Source organism: Taudactylus pleione, unplaced genomic scaffold (genome assembly GCF_031769625.1).
Source record: "Taudactylus pleione unplaced genomic scaffold, aTauple2 ptg001800l, whole genome shotgun sequence".
NCBI classification, from domain to species: domain Eukaryota; kingdom Metazoa; phylum Chordata; class Amphibia; order Anura; family Myobatrachidae; genus Taudactylus; species Taudactylus pleione.
Window position 1 is genome coordinate 1,818,850 of NW_028286197.1, and position 20,906 is coordinate 1,839,755.

Here is a 20,906-nt window from a genome sequence, read left to right on the forward strand (position 1 = left end):
GAGACAGACGAAACTCCCGCGGTGCATAACCTCTCGGTCGACACCACTGGAAGAACGTATGCCACACGCGATGGTATATCCTCGCGGAAGACGGTTTCCGAGCTCGTAACATGGTACGCACCACAGAGCTGGAAAACCCCCAGGACCTCAGCATGGCCGTCTCAACAGCCACGCCGCCAAAGACAGCCGAGTCAGGTCCGGGTGAAGACAAGGACCCTGAGACAGAAGGTCCGGTCGTAGCGGCAACCGCAGAGGACTGTCCACGGACAGACCCTGAAGGTCTGAGAACCAGTGCCGTCTGGGCCACGCGGGAGCTATCAACAGGAGCGTCCCTCCTTCCTGTTTGAATTTCCGGATTACCCGTGGAAGAAGGGAGACCGGAGGGAACAGGTATGCGAACCTGAACGTCCACCGGACGGACAGAGCATCCACCAGAGACGCCCCTTCGTCTCTTGTGCGAGACCCGTACACCGGCAACTTGTTGTTGTGCCGGGACGCCATGAGGTCGATTTCTGGAAGACCCCACCTGTCCACCAGTAGTTGAAAAACGTCCGGGTGCAGGGACCATTCCCCTGGATGAACGTCCTGGCGACTTAGAAAGTCCGCCTCCCAATTTAGCACTCCCGGGATGAAGACCGCTGATATGGCCGGAAGATTGCGCTCCGCCCAAACCAGGATCCGAGAGACCTCTACGAGAGCCGCCCGACTGCGAGTTCCTCCTTGCCTGTTTATGTAGGCCACGGTGGTAGCATTGTCCGACTGGACCTGCACCGGGTGACCCTGGAGAAACCGCTGTGCCTGCAGGAGAGCATTGAAGACCGCACGGAGTTCCAAGATATTTATTGGAAGCTCCGCTTCTGTCGGTGTCCACCTGCCCTGGAACAAGTGTGGACCCGAAACTGCTCCCCAGCCCCGAAGACTGGCGTCCGTTGTCAACAGGACCCAATTTGGAACCCAGAACGGACGTCCCTTGTTGAGGTGGGTCGTCTTTAACCACCACGCAAGGGACAGGCGAACCTCCGGGGTGAGCACAATCGTCTGGAACTTCAGAGACTGAGGCAGCCCGTTCCACTTGGACAGGATCAGGTGCTGCAGAGGTCTGGAGTGAAACTGGGCGTATTCCACCATGTCGAACACCGACACCATGGAGCCCAGTAACCTCATCGCCGAGTGTAAGGACACCCGGCGGCTGTGCAGACAACTGCGCACCCTTGACTGTAAAGCAGAGATCTTGTCCTCCGTCACGAAGATCCTTTGCTGTCCCGAGTCCAATAAGGCTCCAAGATGCAGAATCCTCCGAGACGGGATTAGAGTGGACTTCTGCCAGTTGATTAGCCAGCCGTGCCGTTGCAGCAGTGCAATGGTCAGGACCAAGTGGTGTAACAGGAGCTCTGGAGATCCTGCCACCAATAACAGGTCGTCCAAGTACGGCAACATGCGGACTCCTTGCAGCCGCAGAGAAGCCGCCATGACCGCCATAGCGTCCTGTATGTCCAATGACACCATGTAGTCCCCAGGTTCCAGCGCCAGAATGATGGACCGTAGGGTCTCCATCCGAAACTTCGGGACCCGCAAAGACTTGTTGAGTGCTTTGAGGTTGAGAATCGGACGATATGACCCATTGGGTTTCTGTACCAAAAATAGATTTGAATAGAAACCCTGGCCCCTCTGGGAGAATGGAACAGGCACTATAACTCCAGCCTGGAGCATAGTGTGCAATACCTTCCGCAGCTCCGTAGCCTTGTTCCGGTCTGATGGTAGACCCGTGGTGAAGAATCGAGCCGGGGGTCTGTGCCGGAAGGAGAGGGCGTACCCGTGAGAGACCACCTCCAGAACCCAAGTGTCTGTCGTAGTGAACGACCAACACCGGGAGAACTGCAGCAGGCGGCCTCCCACCCTGGGATCCCCCAAGGGGAGACCCGGACCGTCAGGCCGCAGGCTTGTCATCTGGCTTGGGGGCCGGACGTCTGGTACTCCATGCCTGTTTCCGGGGCTTGACCGATTTCTTAGGGCCAGCCTGTCGAGGAAACGACTGTGGTTTGGGCCTGCCCTGGGCCCTAGATGACCGAAAGGACGATGGTCCAGAACCAGAAGGAGCAGCGGCCGACGGGAGACAAGCAGATTTGGCTGCCGCCAGCGTGGCCACAATCTTATCCAGATCCGGACCGAAGAGAACTTCTCCGGTAAACGGCAACGCTTCCAGACCTTTCTTGGATCTGCGTCCGCCTTCCAGGATCGCAGCCACAAGGTGCGACGAGCAGCTACCGCTGCTGAAGAAATTCTAGACACCAGAGTACTAATGTCTAGAGCCGCCTCGTTGATGTAGGTGGCCGAATCACGGAGATTGCCAATCAACTCCGCCTGTTCGGCCGGACAGTCGGATTCAAAAGAAGCCTCTAATGAATCCGCCCAGCGCTCCATCGCTCTGGCAACCCAGCAAATGGTCATAGCCGGCCGTGCTGCCCCCCCTGCAAGGGAATAAGCGGACTTCAGGCAGATTTCTACCTTGCGGTCCGTAGCATCCTTAAGGGAGGACATGGATGGCATCGGCAATGTGGCACTACGGACAAGACGGGTCACGTGAGAATCCACCTGTGGAGGGGATTCACACTTAGCAAAATAATTATCCGCGAACGGATAAGCCACCGCCAGGCGTCTCTGCGGCTGGTATCTTTTGCCAGGTTGTTTCCACGCCTCCTCTAAATGGTCCACCAACTGACCCGAAAGAGGAAAGACTGTGGCATCGCCCTTCACATCTTTGAAAAAGGCATACTTAGATTTAGCCGCTGGGGGAACTTCGTCCTCAATCACCAAGGCTGTGCGGACCGCCCGAATAAGTCCAGGAATATATACTTTGGACTTAGCATCAGCGTCCTTAGTATGGAAAGGTTCCTGATCGTAAGGATCCAGAATCTCCCCATCATCAGACGTCCCTTCGTCATCCTCATAAGGAGCGGACAGAGACGCCACCGGCCTTTTATGAGGCCGCATCACAGACTCCCCTTGCAACACATCCGACAAGTGCTGTACAGAACTCGTCAGGGAGTTAACCCACGCTGGCTCCTGAGAACCCGGGAGCGGGGAAATAGGGAGACTGTGGGGTACCACCAATTGTCGTGGGAACCCCTGCATGGGTGACGACACCACAGACTGCTGGGACAAACCCATCGGAGTAAACGCAGGCTGCGGAGCTAACTGGCCCACTAAAGCTGTTAACGCCTGAGCGAAACAAGCCCAGGGCGGCTCCTGTACCGGTGCTGTAACCGTAATAGGCCGCGCCATGGACAAACACTGCCGGCAAAGGCCCTCCGCGCTACCCTCCCCCTCCGCTAACGGTACTTTGCACGTGGTACACTGTAGCCGGAGGGGAAAATCACTTTCAGACATTATGGCACCACGTATGTGACCTCTCTCACCAATTAAGTATTAAATAGGCGAGAGACCACCCTGCAGCACCGCACCGCAAGGGCTTTAGCAGAAAGAACAGGGACAGTAATAAAGCTGACAGTTTAGAGAAGAAAAGTTACAGGCAGCGCTAGCACAGTCACATACAATGCAGAGAAATAACAATTCCTGCACTAACAGCGCTGATCACTCAACTACACAGACACAGGGCCTGGTAGGACACAGCGCTGCATACACAGACCTGAGCCACAGCGGAGGAGAGGTATGCGGGGGGACCCAGACCACGATGCTTCCTTCCAGACTTCCAGCAGCGTTCACCATGCGTTGCAGAGAAGATGGCCGCCGAGGAGCAGAGAGAAGCTGGCCTGGGGGAGGAGCGCTGACACAGGACCAGTCAGCACAGTGCAGAGAGGGCTGTGTGCAGCGGGGGAGGCGCCGGCTGTGAGACAGGGAAGGCGCGCTCCCCTGGCATGCATTTAACCCCTGGGACGCCGCAGCGCTACCGCTCTGCTGCGGTCCGCTGTCCCAGGGGGTAGTGGAAGCGCAGGTTGGTCGCCTGGCTCCACGCTGCAGCCAGTCCCCAGGGAGCCCCCTGCCTGGGGACTTAGGACCATGTGATCAGCGGGGACCCACCGCGGGACCCCGCTGCTTACCTCTGTCCCCCTTGAATCCGGCCATGGTCCGGAGCATCTGGGGTCACCGCTAGCTGTGACCCCAGACGCCCACCAGTATCCCCGGATCAGTACCGGCGTTCTGGTACCGGCGGGGTGTAGGGAAGACAGCATGGACGTCAGGACTGACTGTCCATGCTGTTCATCCAGATGTGCAGCCACAGCTGCATGAAGAAAAAGCTTCAGGGGCTCTTCTAGCCCCCACTCCAACAGGTGCACCCGACTCCGGCCGGGCACCAAACTAAACTGAGGTGCCTTGGCCCGGGGGCGGGGTATAGGAGGGGGACCTAGTGCATCCTGGGAGGCTGAAAGCTTAACTCTTTGGTGCCCTGCGACTGACGTCACACCTATACCCCAAGGTATCCTGTGGATACCCTATGGACCCTGAAGTAGAAATAGCAATGAAAATATTTAATCAAATTAGGTGATCTTTGCGGCTAATTTTAATGAAAAGGAAAATTAGGAGCGTCTTAAATAAATATTGGGACAACCTAAAGACTGACCCCATCCTCGGGACCATACTACTGGACAAACCACAAATTGCATTTAGGAAAGCAAGGAATCTGAAGAATCACTTGGCTTGACTTAAACCTATGACAAATAGCATCATACTCTGGCTACCCAAAACTAAAGGATTCTTTAAGTGTGATGGATGCAATATGTGTAGACACACTAGCCTTGCATCTAGTAAATTTAATAATTTTAATGATACTAAGGAATTCAAAATCAATAGCCTTATGAATTGCACAATGTCTTGGGTGGTCTATCAACTAGAATGCACTTGTCACCTTAAATACATAGGGAAAACAAAAAGGAACCTTAAACTGAGGGTACAAGAACATGTTAGGAGTATCAGAAACAAGGTATAAAGTAATTCAGTGCTCAGACATTTTTAAAAATCTCACAATTCAGTTACTGCACATTTAAGTTTTAGGGGGTGATCTTGAGAAGAGTGTCACAGAGGGAGATGTACTGGATATATACTTTGAACACCATGTGTCCACATTGGTTAAATGAGTCTTATGAACTTGCAAATGTTACAATCCTCCAGCAATCGCTAGGACAGAGATGGACGTATTTGAGATATGAGGCACCTCGAAGAACAGTCACAAGCAGAAAATTTAAATCATGGCAGTTTAATTTATAAATGATATGGTGGACCTGAAGGGCCAGTACAAAAACAACATGTCAATGGTGCAGTTAGGAGAATAGAATATACTGTAGATTTACAGCCCAAACTAAAGTTGTTGAATGGCCAGTAGGCCTAGTAGACAGCGATGCTTGAAACGTGGTATAGAAGCAGGATTGCTGGATGACCTGGAGGGCCTAGTAGACAGCAATGCTTGAAACGTGGTGTAGAAGCAGGAGTGCTGGATGGCTTGGAGGGCCCAGTAGACAGCGATGCTTGAAACATGGTTTAGAGGCAGGACTGCTGTATGGCCTGGCGGGCCTAGTAGACAGCATTGCTTGAAACGTGGTATAGAAGCAGGATTGCTGAATGGCCTGGAGGGCCCTGTATAAAGCGATGCTTGAACCCGGGGTACTTGAGTCACTTAGAAGCCGGTGAGCAGAGTACACACAGCATGTACAGATTATAACTGGAAGTCTGGATGCACAGAAAGCAAGTTGCATAACCAAAATTTCCACATGAAAACTCTATAGCTGACAGGGCGGCGACAGTCCAGGAAGTTCAAATAGGATCAGCTGCCAATCATGCAGCACTAGGAGGAAACATGTGATATCCTCTGACGTATGGGTCTCCTAGCAACCGGCAACCTAGAAGCATAGTCGGGAGCAGGAGGAATACTGGCCGGAGACAAGTCCTGGACTGGAATTCTAACAGCATCTTTCCTCTGACCATAATGTTCTTATTAACCACCCGCAAGTAACCTGTCTTATATGTCAGTCTATTAATTTATGCCACTGTTATGTTGATGACTAATTTGATTATGTCCATCATGAAGGTCATCTATAGTGTGATAGATTTTTTTTTTTCCTCGTATCAATTTTATCCAATATATTATATATATATATATATATATATATATATGCTGAAAAATAAGTAGACGTGCGCCTAATAGTGTAGTATTTAAATAACAGCAAATAGTGCTCAAAATAAGTAATGTGCGTACCAAACAAAAACTTTCAATAAAGCTTATCTGATGTCCAGGTCTCCCTCATATGGTCAGGAAACAACTGCCAATAGATTCCGGAGATAGGTACCCTCTTATATGGACCTTAAATGAAAAGGCTCCAGCCAAGCCCATACATATATTATAGTGTAGTAATTTCAGCCATTTAGAGTGGATAGTAAATAAATATTTCTGCGTACCAGATGTAGCGAATAGTGATGCATATAAAGATAAGCTCCCTCCTGTTCTGTAAGTTACCAGAACTCACCCTCTAATTCATACATCGGGGGTATCCAGCCTCAAACCATAAAAAGGAGATTGATCTCCGTAAATAATTTTTTATTTTCCAAACACATGTAAAGACGAACAGACAGATTACTAACAGGAATAAAATGAATAAAAGGTGCTCATCTTTGGTAAGTTTTAAGCAGAAAAAGAGTCCACTCTGTTGGAGGTGCAGGAGAACCAGTCCCAACGCGTTTCGTCCAAGTTGGACTTCCTCAGGGGTGATGCCCAGATGATGGAGTACCTCCTTATATACCCCTTAGTAGGGGTGTGCCCAATTTTGCCATTGAAGTGACTAAAAACGCCGTCTGCGCATGTTCTCTTGCGCGGCGGCCATCTTGATGATGTCATCAACTTGCGTCATCCGCTACACCGATTAATAACCCACAGTTTTTTGTCCGTGTTGTTAATTTTAATGAACACGCGGTATAGTGCACAAACCGCCTTGTATTAGCACGTATTTTAGGCTCCTATGTCCATACTAAATATCGTGAGCCGCGATCTGTATACCGGAAATGTGACAACGCACTTCCGGGTCCGGCGCCATATTTGTGGAGGCTTAATGTGTGACTAAGCCCCAGCCATCTTGCATGGGGCAGGGGATAACTCTACTTTAATGAAGCATAACACACACACACATATATATATTATAGGATATATATAATATATATATTATAATATATATATATATATATATATATATATACACATACATATACACACACACATATTATAGGATATATATAATATATATATTATAATATATATATATTATATATATATACACACATATATATTATAGGATATATAGATATATATATATAGATATATATATATATATAGGATAAAATAGATTTTATATATATATATATATATATATATATATATATATAAATAAAAGGATGGCACTCACCAGTAGAATTGCAGCTTGTTTATTATGTCAAAAATAGACAACAGGCTTATATACAGGCAGGCGACGTTTCGGTCCCCAAAATGGACCTTTCTCAAGCAATCAAGCCTTGAATTTCATATAGAACATAAGGTACAGTTCCCCGTGAACAGGAGTCCTACTTACCTGACACCCAGCATGCTCTTATATTTTTACACTGATTTTATTGTTATATTTGTATACTATAGATGTACTTTTGTCTGTTGAATTGTTTGTGTTGTAATATTTTGTGTCACTTTTTGCATTGATTTACAGTAGAGATGGGTATATAAAGGTACTGACACTCATGGACCTCTGGGATTGCTGTTTCCTCTATGGCCCTAAATTAATAATATGCTGCCTTTTGAGCTCTGTGACTATTTAATATTAACGTTACTTTTGATTGATTCAAGAAATTTTAATGTATAATGATTATGTGCCCTGACTGTTGCTAGTACATGGGCGGGCTTCTATGTAAATCTGTCACTAGAGACATGAGTCTAATAACGCTTTGTAGCCAATCGCCGCTGTTCATACGGCGGACATCATGTGAAAGAAAGTGTTGCGACTTCCGGGTGATGCGTTCCAGCGTGTGGAACGCACGCGGTCCACAAGCGGGAAACAGCGCCATGAGGACAGCATTTAAGAGCACGCTGGGTGTCAGGTAAATAGGACTCCTGTTCACAGGGAACTGTACCTTATGTTCTATATGAAATTCAAGGCTTGATTGCTTGAGAAAGGTCCATTTTTGGGGACCGAAACGTCGCCTGCCTGTATGTAAGCCTATTGTCTATTTTTGACATAATAAACAAGCTGCAATTCTACTGGTGAGTGCCATCCTTTTCCATATATATTCCTGCTGATGAACCTTGGATTAAGGAGATACAGCTGGTGTGCACCCCACTGATGTGTACTGACAATTGATGTGAGTGCTGAAGTATGGACTTATATATATATATATATATATATATATATATCTATCCTGTTTTATTATATATTTTATCTTATTTGTGTTTATTATACTGTACACTTAGCACTTTAAAATCACAAGGGACTTCTTTAAAAAGCCTTAAGATAAGGATGTACTGATAGTACATCTATTCAAAGATGGCAACTGCTAAATGTAGGGACCCTAGGGTTACGAATGAGAAATCCTCAGGCAAAATGGCACCCACCTATTTGTAAACAAACTCCACAAAGATGGCCACTGTGTTTCAACACTCCCGTCCAGGCTAAAGCTTTTGTAGCACAGTGCTCAATGTGTAGACACAGCGGCCGCTATTAGTAGCGGAACTGCTAATGTATTAGTATAATTAAAACTATATAGGAGTCGGAATATGGCTGTTACATGGAAATAATATGAGATATGGTAAGAACTTACCCTTGTTATCTCTATTTCTATGAAGTCCATAGGGTTCCACAGGATACCTTGGGGTATAGGTGATGACGTCAGGCATCGGGCACCATAGAGTTAAGTTTTCAGCCTCCCAGGATGCACTAGGGTCCCCTCCTATACCCCACCCCCGAGCCAAGGCATCTCAGTTACGTACCAAGCCATAGGTCGGAGGAGGAGAAGGAAGAGAGAGAAGAAAGATCTGGACACACACAAGAATCATATTCTCACCAGAGGGTGATGGAAAAACTGGTGACCAGAGTAAAGCCCATCTGCAGCACAGGTGCGACAGGACGGGAGTCCTGTGGAACCCTATGGACTTCGTAGAAATAGAGATAACAAAGGTAAGTTCTTACCATCTCATATTTTCTACATCAGGGTCCATAGGGTATCCACAGGATACATTGGGGATGTCCCAAAGCAGTATCCTTCAAGGGTGGGGACGCTCCTGTGCTGAAAGGAGAATCCACCTCCCGAAGGAAGCATCCTGAGAGGCAAAGGTGTCAAACGCGTAATACCTCACAAAGGTGTGGACAGAGGACCACGTGGCGGCCTTGCAGATCTGGACTGCAGAGGCACCATGTCGAGCTGCCCACGAAGGACCCACAGACCTAGTGGAATGAGCACTCACAGGAGGATGGAACCGGAAGGCCTTCATGAAGATAAGCTTCTGAAATTGCCATACGAATCCAAACTGCCAAAGTCTGTTTTGAAGCAGCCCAACCCTTTTTACGGAAGCCATAGAGGACAAACAAGGCGTCCGACTTCCTAAACGAAGAAGTGCGGTCAACATAAATCCTTAAGGCCCGCACAACGTCCAAAGTGGCCTCACCCACTGAAAGGTCGGGTGAGTTAAAAGCCGGCACAACAATTTCCTCGTTGATATGGAAACGTGAAACAACTTTGGGAAGAAATTCAGGACGAGTGCGCAGCACTGCCCTGTTCCTGTGAAAAATCAGGAAAGGGGGTCTACAGGATAGAGCCCCTAAGTCAGAAACACGTCTGGCCGAAGCGATGGCCAGAAGGAATATTGTTTTAGCTGTCAGCCATTTAAAGATCCACAGAGCCCAGTGGTTCAAACAGCGGGCCTTGCAGAGCCCTCAGGACCACAGCTAAATCCCCAGGCGCCACCGGTGGAACAAATGGCGGCTGAATTCGAAGAACACCTTGCATAAAGGTGCGCACATCAGGGATTGTAGCAATACTACGATGGAACCAGACGGAAAGGGCAGACACCTGCACCTTCAGAGAAGCAAGGCAAAGCCCATGGTCTAGTCCCGCCTGTAGGAAAACTAACACTCTAGACAGACGGAACTCCGGAGGTGCATAACCTCTCGGCCGACACCACTGGAAGAACGTATGCCACACACGATGGTATATTCTTGCAGAAGATGGCTTCCGAGCTCTTAGCATAGTTCGTATTACAGAGCTGGAAAACCCCCTGGACCTTAACATGGCCATCTCAACAGCCACGCCGTCATAGACAGCCGAGACAGGTCCGGGTGAACACAAGGACCCTGTGACAGTAGGTCCGGTCATAGCGGCAACCGCAGAGGAATGTCCACGGACAGACCCTGAAGGTCTAAGAACCAGTGCCGCCTGGGCCACGCGGGAGCTATCAACAGGAGCGTACCTCCTTCCTGTTTGAATATCCAGATTACCCGTGAAAGAAAGGAAAACAGAGGAAAGAGATAAGCAAACCGGAACATCCACTGGACGGACAGAGCATCCACCAGAGACGCCTTTTCGTCTCTTGTGCGAGACCCGTACATCGGCAACTTGTTGTTGTGCTGGGACGCCATGAGGTCGATCTCTGGAAGACCCCACCTGTCCAGCAGAAGTTGAAAGACTTCCTGGTGTAGAGACCACTCCCCCGGATGAACGTCCTGGCGACTGAGAAAGTCCGCCTCCCAATTGAGGACTCCCGGGATGAATACTGTTGATATGGCCGGGAGATTGCGCTCCGCCCAGATCAGGATGCAGGACACCTCTACGAGTGCCGCCCGACTTCGGGTTCCTCCTTGCCGATTTATGTAGGCCGCGGTGGTGGAGTTGTCCGACTGGACCTGCACGGGGTGACCTTGGAGAACCCGATGTGCCTGCTGGAGAGCATTGAAAACAGCGCAGAGTTTCAAGATGTTTATCAGAAGCTCCTTTTCCGCCTGAGTCCATCTGCCCTGGAATAAGTGTGGACCCATGACCGCTCCCCAGCCCCGAAGGCTGGCGTCCGTTGTCAATAGGACCCAGTTCGCCACCCAAAACGGACGACCCTTGTTGAGATGGGTCGTCTGCAACTACCAGGCAAGGGACAGGCGAACCTCCGGAGTGAGCACCATCGTCTGGGATTTTAGACTCTGAGAGGAGGAGTTATCTTTAGCGCGACGCAATTTACATCAGACGGGGAGGAGGAAGTTATGGATGGCCGCGTCACTTCCGGTCTGACGAAAACCGGAAGTAACAACAGTGAGCGGAATAATTTTCATCCTGGATACACCTTTGAAAATTGAGAGACTCGTATCATGCATTATGACTTATTCAGTGTTGGGGGGAAGCTTTGATGAGGATTGGATAATTGTTTTATTGGTTAGGGTATTTAATGCTGTATTGTCCCAGTGGTCCTCTACACCTTGAAAAAGATCCTTGATAGGATTGAAACGCGTTGGTGAGGACCTCTGGCTTGTTTTTTACATACCCACAAGGTATATACAGGACCTTTTCAAGGCTTAGAGGGATCCCGTTTTTTATCAGCCTTTGATATTGAGAACCTGTTTTCATCTTTTTCCTGTGGGTATGAACTATATGCCTATTTTATTTTGGATGTTTTAAAAAATGTTTTTACTTTTGGACCTGTTTTTTTCATCAATAAACACCGCTGTTTGATGCGTGTCTGAGGAGGAATCGTTTGTTTGGGGACCTACCATTATTATACATGTCTATACTATCAGCGTGGATCTGTAAGTTTCCTGTGTGGGGGGCAACCCCGTCTTTCATACCACGGATTTAATATCACTGATATGCCTGATAACATTCTACACTTGTGAGTGGAATGTATAGGGGACCTTCCCCATAACTATAGACCACTTTTAATAATATTTATATATTTATATTGTTTGCATATGTTTATTGCTAAACTGTGTTACACTATTGGATGTTTTTCTCCCTCCTTTTATGTGACCATGAGATATTGACCCATTGTATGGAATTTGGATTCAGGAGTTATACATAGAAGGAAAGTATTATTCTATTTTTTCTTGTTATTTCCTAAGCGCCTTTTTATACCAATAGGCTTCTTTTCTTATTATCTTATTGGGAGTTTTTGGTGTAACTTCATTTATTGTGGATATAGGCTGCATCTGGACAACGCACCGGACTGTACACGCATTCTTTTGTAAATTTATTGTATTTACGCCTCCTCTAAATGGTCTACTAACTGACCCGAAAGAGGAAACACTGTGGCGTCACCCTTAATATCCTTGAAAAGGGATCATCATACTCAATAACTAAAGCTGTGCGGACTGCACGAATAAGGCCAGGAATATAAACCTTAGACTTAGCGTCCGACTCTTTAGTACGGAGAGGTTCTTGGTCAGAAAGATCCAGAATTTCCCCATCATCGGTCGTCTCGTCGTCATCTTCATAAGGAGCGAACAGAGACAACACCGGCCGCTTGTGAGGCCGCAACACAGACTCCCCTTGTAACACGTCCGACAATTGCTGTACAGAACTTGTCAGTGAATTAACCCACGCAGGCTCCTGAGAGACCTGAGGAGATGAAATAGGGAGACTGTGGGGTACCATCAGTTGTCTCGGGAAACCCTGCATGGGTGACGACACCACTGACTGCTGGGACAATCCCATCTGTGAGAACGCAGGTTGCGGAGCTAACTGGCCCACTAGGGTTGTAAGCGCTTTGGCGAAACAAGCCCAGGGCGGTTCCTGTACCGGAGCCGTGACAGTAATTGGTCGAGCCAATAAAAAACACTGCCGACATACCCCCTCCGCGTTACCCTCCCCCTCCGCTATTGGTACCTTGCACGTAGTACACAGAAGCTGGAGAGGAAAATCACTCTCAGACATGATGGCAAGTATGTGACCCCTCTTACTGATACTCGTTAGTATAGTGGGAGAACCACCCTGCAATCATCGCACCGCAAGGGCTTTAGCAGAAGAAGAGCAGGGACAGTGAAATGGCTGACAGTAGAAAGTGAAAGTACAGGCAGCAGACGCTAGCACATACAATGCAAAGAAATTAATCCCTACACAATCAGCGCTGATTCTCAACTACACAGACAGAGCCTGGAAGGACACAGCGCTGCATACAGAGACCTGTTTCAACAGCGTTCACCATGCAAAGATGGCCAACGAGGAGCAGAGAGGAGGCTGGCCTGGGGGAGGAGCGCTGCCACAGGGCCAATCGACAGGTGCAGAGAGGGCTGTGTGCAGCGGGGGAGGCGCCGGCTGTGTACAGGGAAGGCGCGCTCCCCTGGCATGCAATTGGTTACCTGGCTCCACGCTGCAGGCAGTCCCCAGGGAGCCCCCTGCCTGGGGACTCTGGACCATGTTTCAGCGGGGACCCACCGCGGGACCCTGCTGCCCCCTTGAATCCGGCCATGGTCCAAAACATCTGGGGTCACCGCTAGCTGTGACCCCAGATGCTTACCAGCTTTCCCGGATCAGTACCGGCGCTCTGGTACCGGCGGGGGTGTAGGGAAGACAGCATGGACGTCAGTAGTGACTGTCCATGCTGTACTTCCAGATGGGCAGCCACAGCTGCCCTGAAGAAAACTTCAGGGTCTACCCTTAGTCCCCCTCTAAACAGGTGCTCCGACTCCGAGCCGGGCACCAACGAAACTGAGATGCCTTGGTTCGGGGGCGTGGTATAGGAGGGGGACCCTAGTGCATCCTGGGAGGCTGAAAACTTAACTCTATGGTGCCCGATGCCTGACATCATCACTTATACCCCAAGGTATCCTGTGGATACCCTATGGACCCTGATGTAGAAATATATGAAACATTGCGGGTTTTGGTGAATTCCGCACATATATCATCTGATTGCGGTACGCACATAACTTTTATATTGATTGTACAGAAAATAAAGTAAATACACTAGGGAGTGTATACCTTTCACCCTTCCCTCTAGTAACAGTCATTATTGAGGCACTAGAATCGATACCTTGAAGAAAGTGTGGAGGGATGACTTTTCTGTTCCCAGAAAGACCTGTGTGTTTGAGCTTGTTTTTCATCTAATTGCAGTACGCATAATACTTAACTTTGTAGTAAACTGGATGATTTAATACACTAGGGAGAGACTTTTTCTCCGATCCAATGATTTGGTAAGTGGTTAGCACAAGCGATATTGTGCATACACACTAAACAATATATTGCCCCAAACATGTCTGGCCACAGGAACCACTCGTGAAGTCATTGTCGGCAGCTCCTGGGCCAGCATATGGGTTGGTTGGCGGGTCGGCTGTACAGACAGCCAGATGTATTGATATATCTTCAAGATATATCAGCATCTGCGTTGTTCACAGACATTCTGTACACGCAAACAACGCACTTTGCAATATGTCGTTCGTCGGCTGATTGAACATATTGCATAATGTGTACCCATAGTGTCTGTAATTAGGTCCAGCGACATAAATGTTGTTACCATTTAATCAATTGTGTAGCCTACTTTAAATATTTGCTTACCTTCATTTTCTCCCCAATGGTTTTGCTGCACAGATTTTTCAGCTTGTTCAGATTGTCTACCTGATATCTGCCTTTAAACGTAAAACCAAAAAAAGACATTTTACAAACATTAATAAAATGTTCATTGACCATTGTGACAAGATTTTAAATAAGACTACTGTATAGTGAGATCAACAAACATGGTTATTTGTACAGTATGTGTGCGTGACTATATATATCAGCAACATATACAGCATATGACACACTTTGTAGAGAACAACAAGCTTTAAAATCTCAAAAAATTTAATTGTTTAAGACAATAAATAGGGACTTTATGACAAAGAAATAAATATCAAGAAAGAGTGGTCTAAATATATCCAATAGCACTACCTCATATGTGCCCTCACTAAATATACCCAAAGCACTGCTTTATACAGATGTGTCCACATACATCATACTCCTTTGCGTGATAAACAGTCCTTCTAGCCATGCCATGCAGAGAGTGTCTTTTGTGCAACTTTTTTCCCATCAAATGCTTCTTATTCACAAAGCGATGCAAATAGGATACACAAACAGCTTCTGCTGATTAACGGTATGTGGCATGCATATATTTTGTGTGCGATGCAGCTGTATCTGCATGCAAAATGCAATGTTATAGTGTCACAGCAGAACACAAGAGCAGAGCGTGACACACCAGATGGGAAAGAGGAACTACACAGGTTGTGACAGGTGCAGGGTGCTAGAATGAACACTATATGGGTTTATATCAGTGATCGCAAATATGCGCTGTAGCGCGTAATTTACCCGACATTAAGGACTTAAGGAATCACCTTTAAAAAAAAGCCCGGTCCCCAGGAACGCGCAGTACCGCAGACAATCCCTGGCAGGCTGTCAAAGATTGGCCACAGCACAGCGCGTCTCTTAGGACAGTGTCGCCATCTCTCCTGCAGCTGGCCAGCGTTACTGTGTCCTCACAACCCGGTTAGATACTAGAGAGCCAAATGTAGTTTCCTCCGGTCTCCATTCCCGCAGCTGCTATGCGCAGGCCCATCTGGCGAGATAGTCTCCGAGAAAGTGGCCGCGGTCATTCCTCTTGTAACTACGAAGTTAACGCCTGGGATCTGGACTCTGACAGTGCTACTGGCGGTAGATATGTATCCGAATCCGCCGCGGCTAAGGAGGTACGTCGGTTGGCGGGGCCTGGTCTGTGGGTAGCAGCTTCCAGCTGTTATGGAGCCACAAGTCTCAGCATAACCTTGCGGCTCGCAATATCTACTGTGGTGTTACAGGCCCCAAGTCTCTCCGAATGCTGTAGGACTACAAGTCCCAGCATGCTTTCCAAATGCTATAGGGCTACAAGTCCCAGCATGCCCTCCAAATTATATAGGACTAGAAGTCCTAGCATGCTCCAATGAAATAGCCAGTATACTCTCCTTTTCCCTCCAGGTGACTCAGCAGCAGCGCGTCTCCGGGGCCACGGCCCAGCTGTCCTGCATGCATCGCTAACAGCGCCGCTGTCATTCAAATAGGCGCCGGTCATGAGCCAATCGAAGTTCGCAGAACGGCAGCCAATCAGCAGCAGCTGCCAGTCCGCGAGCTCCAACTGGCTAAAGCACGATGTGTGCCATAATTTGTAAGGGGTATTACTGCGTGGCATAATGTGTAAATGCCGGGCATTGCTGTGTGGCATAATGTGTAAAGGGTATTAATGTGCAGCATAATGTGTAAAGGACAACCACTTAACTGACGTGATCATATGGGATGCAAACGCAGCCAGCTTTGCTTCAGCTGACAAGGTGCAACCACACTGCCCCATTGTGTTATTTAAGAGGAAATTTGTTCTACACATGTACAAAATGGATCTCCTCTGACTCCCCTGCGTACCCGGCAATTTCTGACCGGGTACGCTGGAAAAATAGTCCGTTAAGTGGTTAATTTGTAGAGGCTGGGCATTATTACCAGTTATTTATTACCAGTTATTTTATATAGCACACACATATTCCGCAGCACTTTACAGAGAATATTTGGCCATGCACATCAGTCCCTGCCCCAGGGGAGCTTACAGTCTATGTTCCATATCACATGCACACACACATACACGCTGGGGTTAATTTTTGTTGGGAGCCAATTAACCTACCAGTATATTTTGTGTGGGAGGAAACCGGAGTACCTGGAGGAAACCCACGCAAGCACAGGGAGAATATACAAACTCCGCACAATTAGGCATTACTGTGTGGCATTATGTGTAAGGGGTATTACTACGTGGCATACTGTGTAAAGATCAGGAATTGCTGTGTGCCATAATATGTAAAGGCAGAGCATCATTGTGTGGCATAATGTGTAATGGGCACTGTGGCATAAATGGCAGGCATAACTGTGTGGCTTATGGTGTAAAGGGCATTACTGCGTGGCATAAATGTGTTATAAAGGTGCACTACGGTGTGACATAACGTGAATAAGGTCTACTATAGAGTGAAAATATAAAACAGCCATCCCCACACGTGTGAGCCGCAGTGACCGGCATGGCATGTATTCACAATGCAGGGAGTGCTTGAGGGCAGCCCAGAATCTCCGTGAGTGCTGGGCACGCCCCCTACAGTGGTGAAAAGGCGACACGTCCTTTTTCTAAATGATCACACCCCTTTCTGAAAGGCGCCCCCAGGCTGCCCTAACATGAAGACTAGGGCATTTCAGCAGATATCAGGAATATCTGCTGTGGTCTCCTGTACTTACATCCCAGTAGTTTATTATATTTACATACCAACTCCTAAAATGGTTGCCTTCTAGGATATTCCACATATATCCTTTGATAAAAATGCCTCTTATTATCTAATGCCTTTTTCATAGGCTAACCATACTATCTCTTTAAAACGGGACAGTCATGAATTACAATGGTTCTGTGGCTGGCTTACTTCAAGCCTGGATTTCATCTGGTTTTAAGCAGCCACAGAACCTGTGTAATCCATGAGTGTATCGTTTTAAAGGGATGGTACAGAAAGCCTACTTACTCGCTATGGGTTTTGTTTACAGACAAGTCATATCACCTATAAAATCATGGAGGCATTTAAGGGGCATGTGGGATATCTGATGCTGTTGGCGGTATCAGATGGACATTCTAGGTGTATTTGGGGAGGTCTGAGAGGCGGGATGTAGTCGGCATCCCGGCATGCGGGATGCAGACAGTCTTAATACCGGGGGCGAAATCCTGACAGGTCTAGTAGGGTAGCGTTAGCTAGCAGGGTTAGGCACTAGGGGTAGGGTTTGGAACCGGGAATGGATGGTTAGGATTAGGGTGCGGGGAGGGAGAGTTTAGGTTTAGGCACTGGGGGGAGGTTAGGTTTAGGGTGCGGGGAGGAAGTTAGGTTTAGGCCCTGGGGTGGGTTAGGGTAGGGGATAGAAAAGTACTCACCATTTGGTTCTATGGGTGTCAGGATCCTGGCTGTCGGGATGACACTGTCAGTATTCTGCACAGCGGCATCCTGACAGCCGGGATATCATACCCCAACCCTGAGAGGCATATGGGGAGCTCTAAAGCATAAATTTATGATGGGACCCAGAAATGGCCAGGTAGTACCCCATTTTTTTTTTTAAAAGTGGTGGGTCCCTGGGACCCACATATTTTGTCACTCAGCGTGATCACTGTATATGCATATTGACTCAAGAAAGGATTGCCTTAAGTAAAAATATTACTGTATATGGTCTGTACATGCACCGCTACAAGCTTTTCCTAATCCTCTAATTTTCGTGATGTGGGGTCGTGACTAGTGTGGTTTACACAGGGGTGTGGCCTGTGCTGTGGGTGTGTTTAGTTCCATGGAGGGTATAGCTGGCTTCAACCTTGTGAAAGGATGTATGTACACTGTATTGTCTGCCTTTCTTTGGAATGGGGTTGACATGCCGGCAGCTGTTCAGCCGCCGGTTCAAATCCCGACAGCGTGAGCAATCAGCCAATTATCGGCTCGATAATTAGATAGTGTGCACTCGACTTTAGATGTTGCCTTCAATAAAAAAAATTAAAAAAAAAGGCTGCAATGGCAATGCTGGACCAAGGCAGTAAGGAAGATATGCATGAGTCAGCTGTGTTGGGCTTTAAGTTTTACTTGTCAATAATAAAAAAAAAAAAGAATAATTAAATTTAAAATAAAAAATATTTGAAATGATAAAAAGAATCTGAAGTCTTAACATACACGTGTGTGTGTGTGTGTGTGTGTATATATATATATATATATATATATATATATATATATATATACACATATTTTCCATAAACAAAAAACCCTTACGGTTTCATAAGTCCCATTAAGGCTGCTTAAACATGATCTGAAAATTCACAAAACGTATATTGATTTTCTGCCACTCAAACTTCAGAAAGAAATGAAATTACATTCATTAAGGCTGGCGCCTTAATGGACGTGTTCCTTGCGTAATACAGATATGGTATGCCATGACACCATGTGGTTAACTGCAGATTCAGCACTCTCACAGAATGATTGCTGTCATTCACAAAATGGTGGAGCTGCTAATTCACAGAATTGTGTGCCCATTGGAATACACCAGAAGCATAACTAAACTTTTTGGTGCCTTGTTCCAGAGAGAGGATTGGTGCCCCCCCCCCCACACCTCCCCCAATTTTTAAATAGAGAAATAAGACAGTGCACCTGAGAAAGGGCCGTGGCCTCATGGGGAAGGGCCAGGGAAGAGATAGCCAGGAGATAAAATAAGAGGAAGCTACAAGTGAGAATGATAACAAACAGGAAAATTGACAGGGCCGAACAGTGCCCCCTGCCCTCTGGTGCCCTGTGCCATAGCACTGGTCTCACTAGTTACGGCTCTGAAATACACACATTCAGTCTATGCAACTGAGGTCTGAGCAGTTATGTGGCTTCCACATCCCACTCAGTGCCCACAATCTTCCCATTGGATCACCACAACAATCTCACTGGGTTCCAACATCCTTCTCACTCCATACATCCAACTCATTCATTATACACATTCAGCTCCTTAATTGCTAAAACTATCATACTCTGTCTATGCATGTACACTATCTTTGCCTCCATGCTGCTATAAGTTCCGCAATCCCTATAGCTGTGTGTTCTCCCAACTGTGCTAGTCTGCATGCCCTGATCCACTTTCTCTTTCCCCATGTGCACCGTCCTGTCTTCCTGCATCCGTGCCACTGTGTTTCCTTCCATCTGCACCACTGCCTTGTCACCAGCCATGCCATTGTCTTCCCCTCATCTCTGCCACTTTTTCTTCCTCCATCTTCACCACTGTCCCCCCCAACCATGCCACTCTTTCCCCTCTCATCCGCACCAATCTGTCTTCCCCATCCCTATTGTTGTGTGTTCTCTCTTTGTGCTAATCTGTAGTCCAAATCCGCACAAATCTGTCTTTACCCATTTGCACTGCTCTGTCTTCCTGCATCCATGCTACTCCGTACCCCCATTCATGTCACTTTCTTCCCCCAAACCATGCCACTCTTTCTCCCAGCCATGTGCACCACTGTTTTCCACCCATCTGCATCAGTTTCAGTACTACTTAATCATCCCCCCTCTACACGCCTTTCTGTCTCACCCATCCACACCACTCTTATCCCATTTGCGCAACTCTATCTTTTGCTCAGACCTCAGTTGCATAAACTGCATGTGTGTATTCCAATGAGCACACAATTCGGTGAATTAGCAGATCCACCATTTTGTGGGTGACAGCAATCTCACTCTGTGAGAGTGCTGAATCTGCAGTTAACCACATAGTGTCATGGCATACCATATCTGTATTAAGCAAGGAACACAGGACCTCATTCAGAGTCTCTCGCTAGATGCGATCGCTCGCACCCAGCGTATGCAAATTTGTCAAAGTGATGCCACGGAAAGCGATCGCTCGCCACGGCATAAGCACACCCACCATGTCTTAGCGAGTTGCCAGCGTACATCCAAATCGCACAGGCAGAGCCGCCCAGTAGCACACGTCACCTCCAGGAAGTGTATTAAAACATTGATACATCAAGGACAATCGGAAGCGATCGCAGCGCTTGTGGTTGCCTTACCCTACCGCAAGCACTTTGAGGACTTCAGTGTAAAAAACAGGCATGTGACGTGTACTATGATGCTGCATGTTAATTATGCACGCCTCTAAAACGGAGTTGAAACACTCAGGCACGCCTGCGTTCGCACCTCAACTCCCCCGTTATTAGTGTCCTGTCCCTGTTACCACCCACAAACGGCCTCTCCTGTCACTCATTTCACTGGGCTGTCTTTGCTGGGCGAGTGAGCGGCCTGCGATCGCACAGAGTAGTTTGCGCACGTGCAGAACGAAGCGTGCGCATGCACATACGCAAACCATCGGGTCGCTTGCGAGCGCACAGCGCTAGCGAGAGACTCTGAATGAGGTCCACAGTCCATTAAGGCGCCAGCCTTAAT

The 20,906-nt window shown here is 47.7% G+C and overlaps 1 protein-coding gene across 3 annotated transcripts in view; it reads right to left on the minus strand.

Moving 5' to 3' along the window:
- SARS1 (seryl-tRNA synthetase 1) overlaps positions 1–20,906 on the minus strand; it is a 408,839-nt gene that overhangs the window by 255,605 nt on the left and 132,328 nt on the right. For all 3 annotated transcript variants that reach the window (XM_088465014.1, XM_088465012.1, XM_088465013.1), the window contains exon 2: positions 14,509–14,579. In XM_088465014.1, the coding sequence (XP_088321140.1) occupies positions 14,509–14,579 (71 nt within the window). The remainder of the gene's footprint in view (positions 1–14,508; positions 14,580–20,906) is intronic.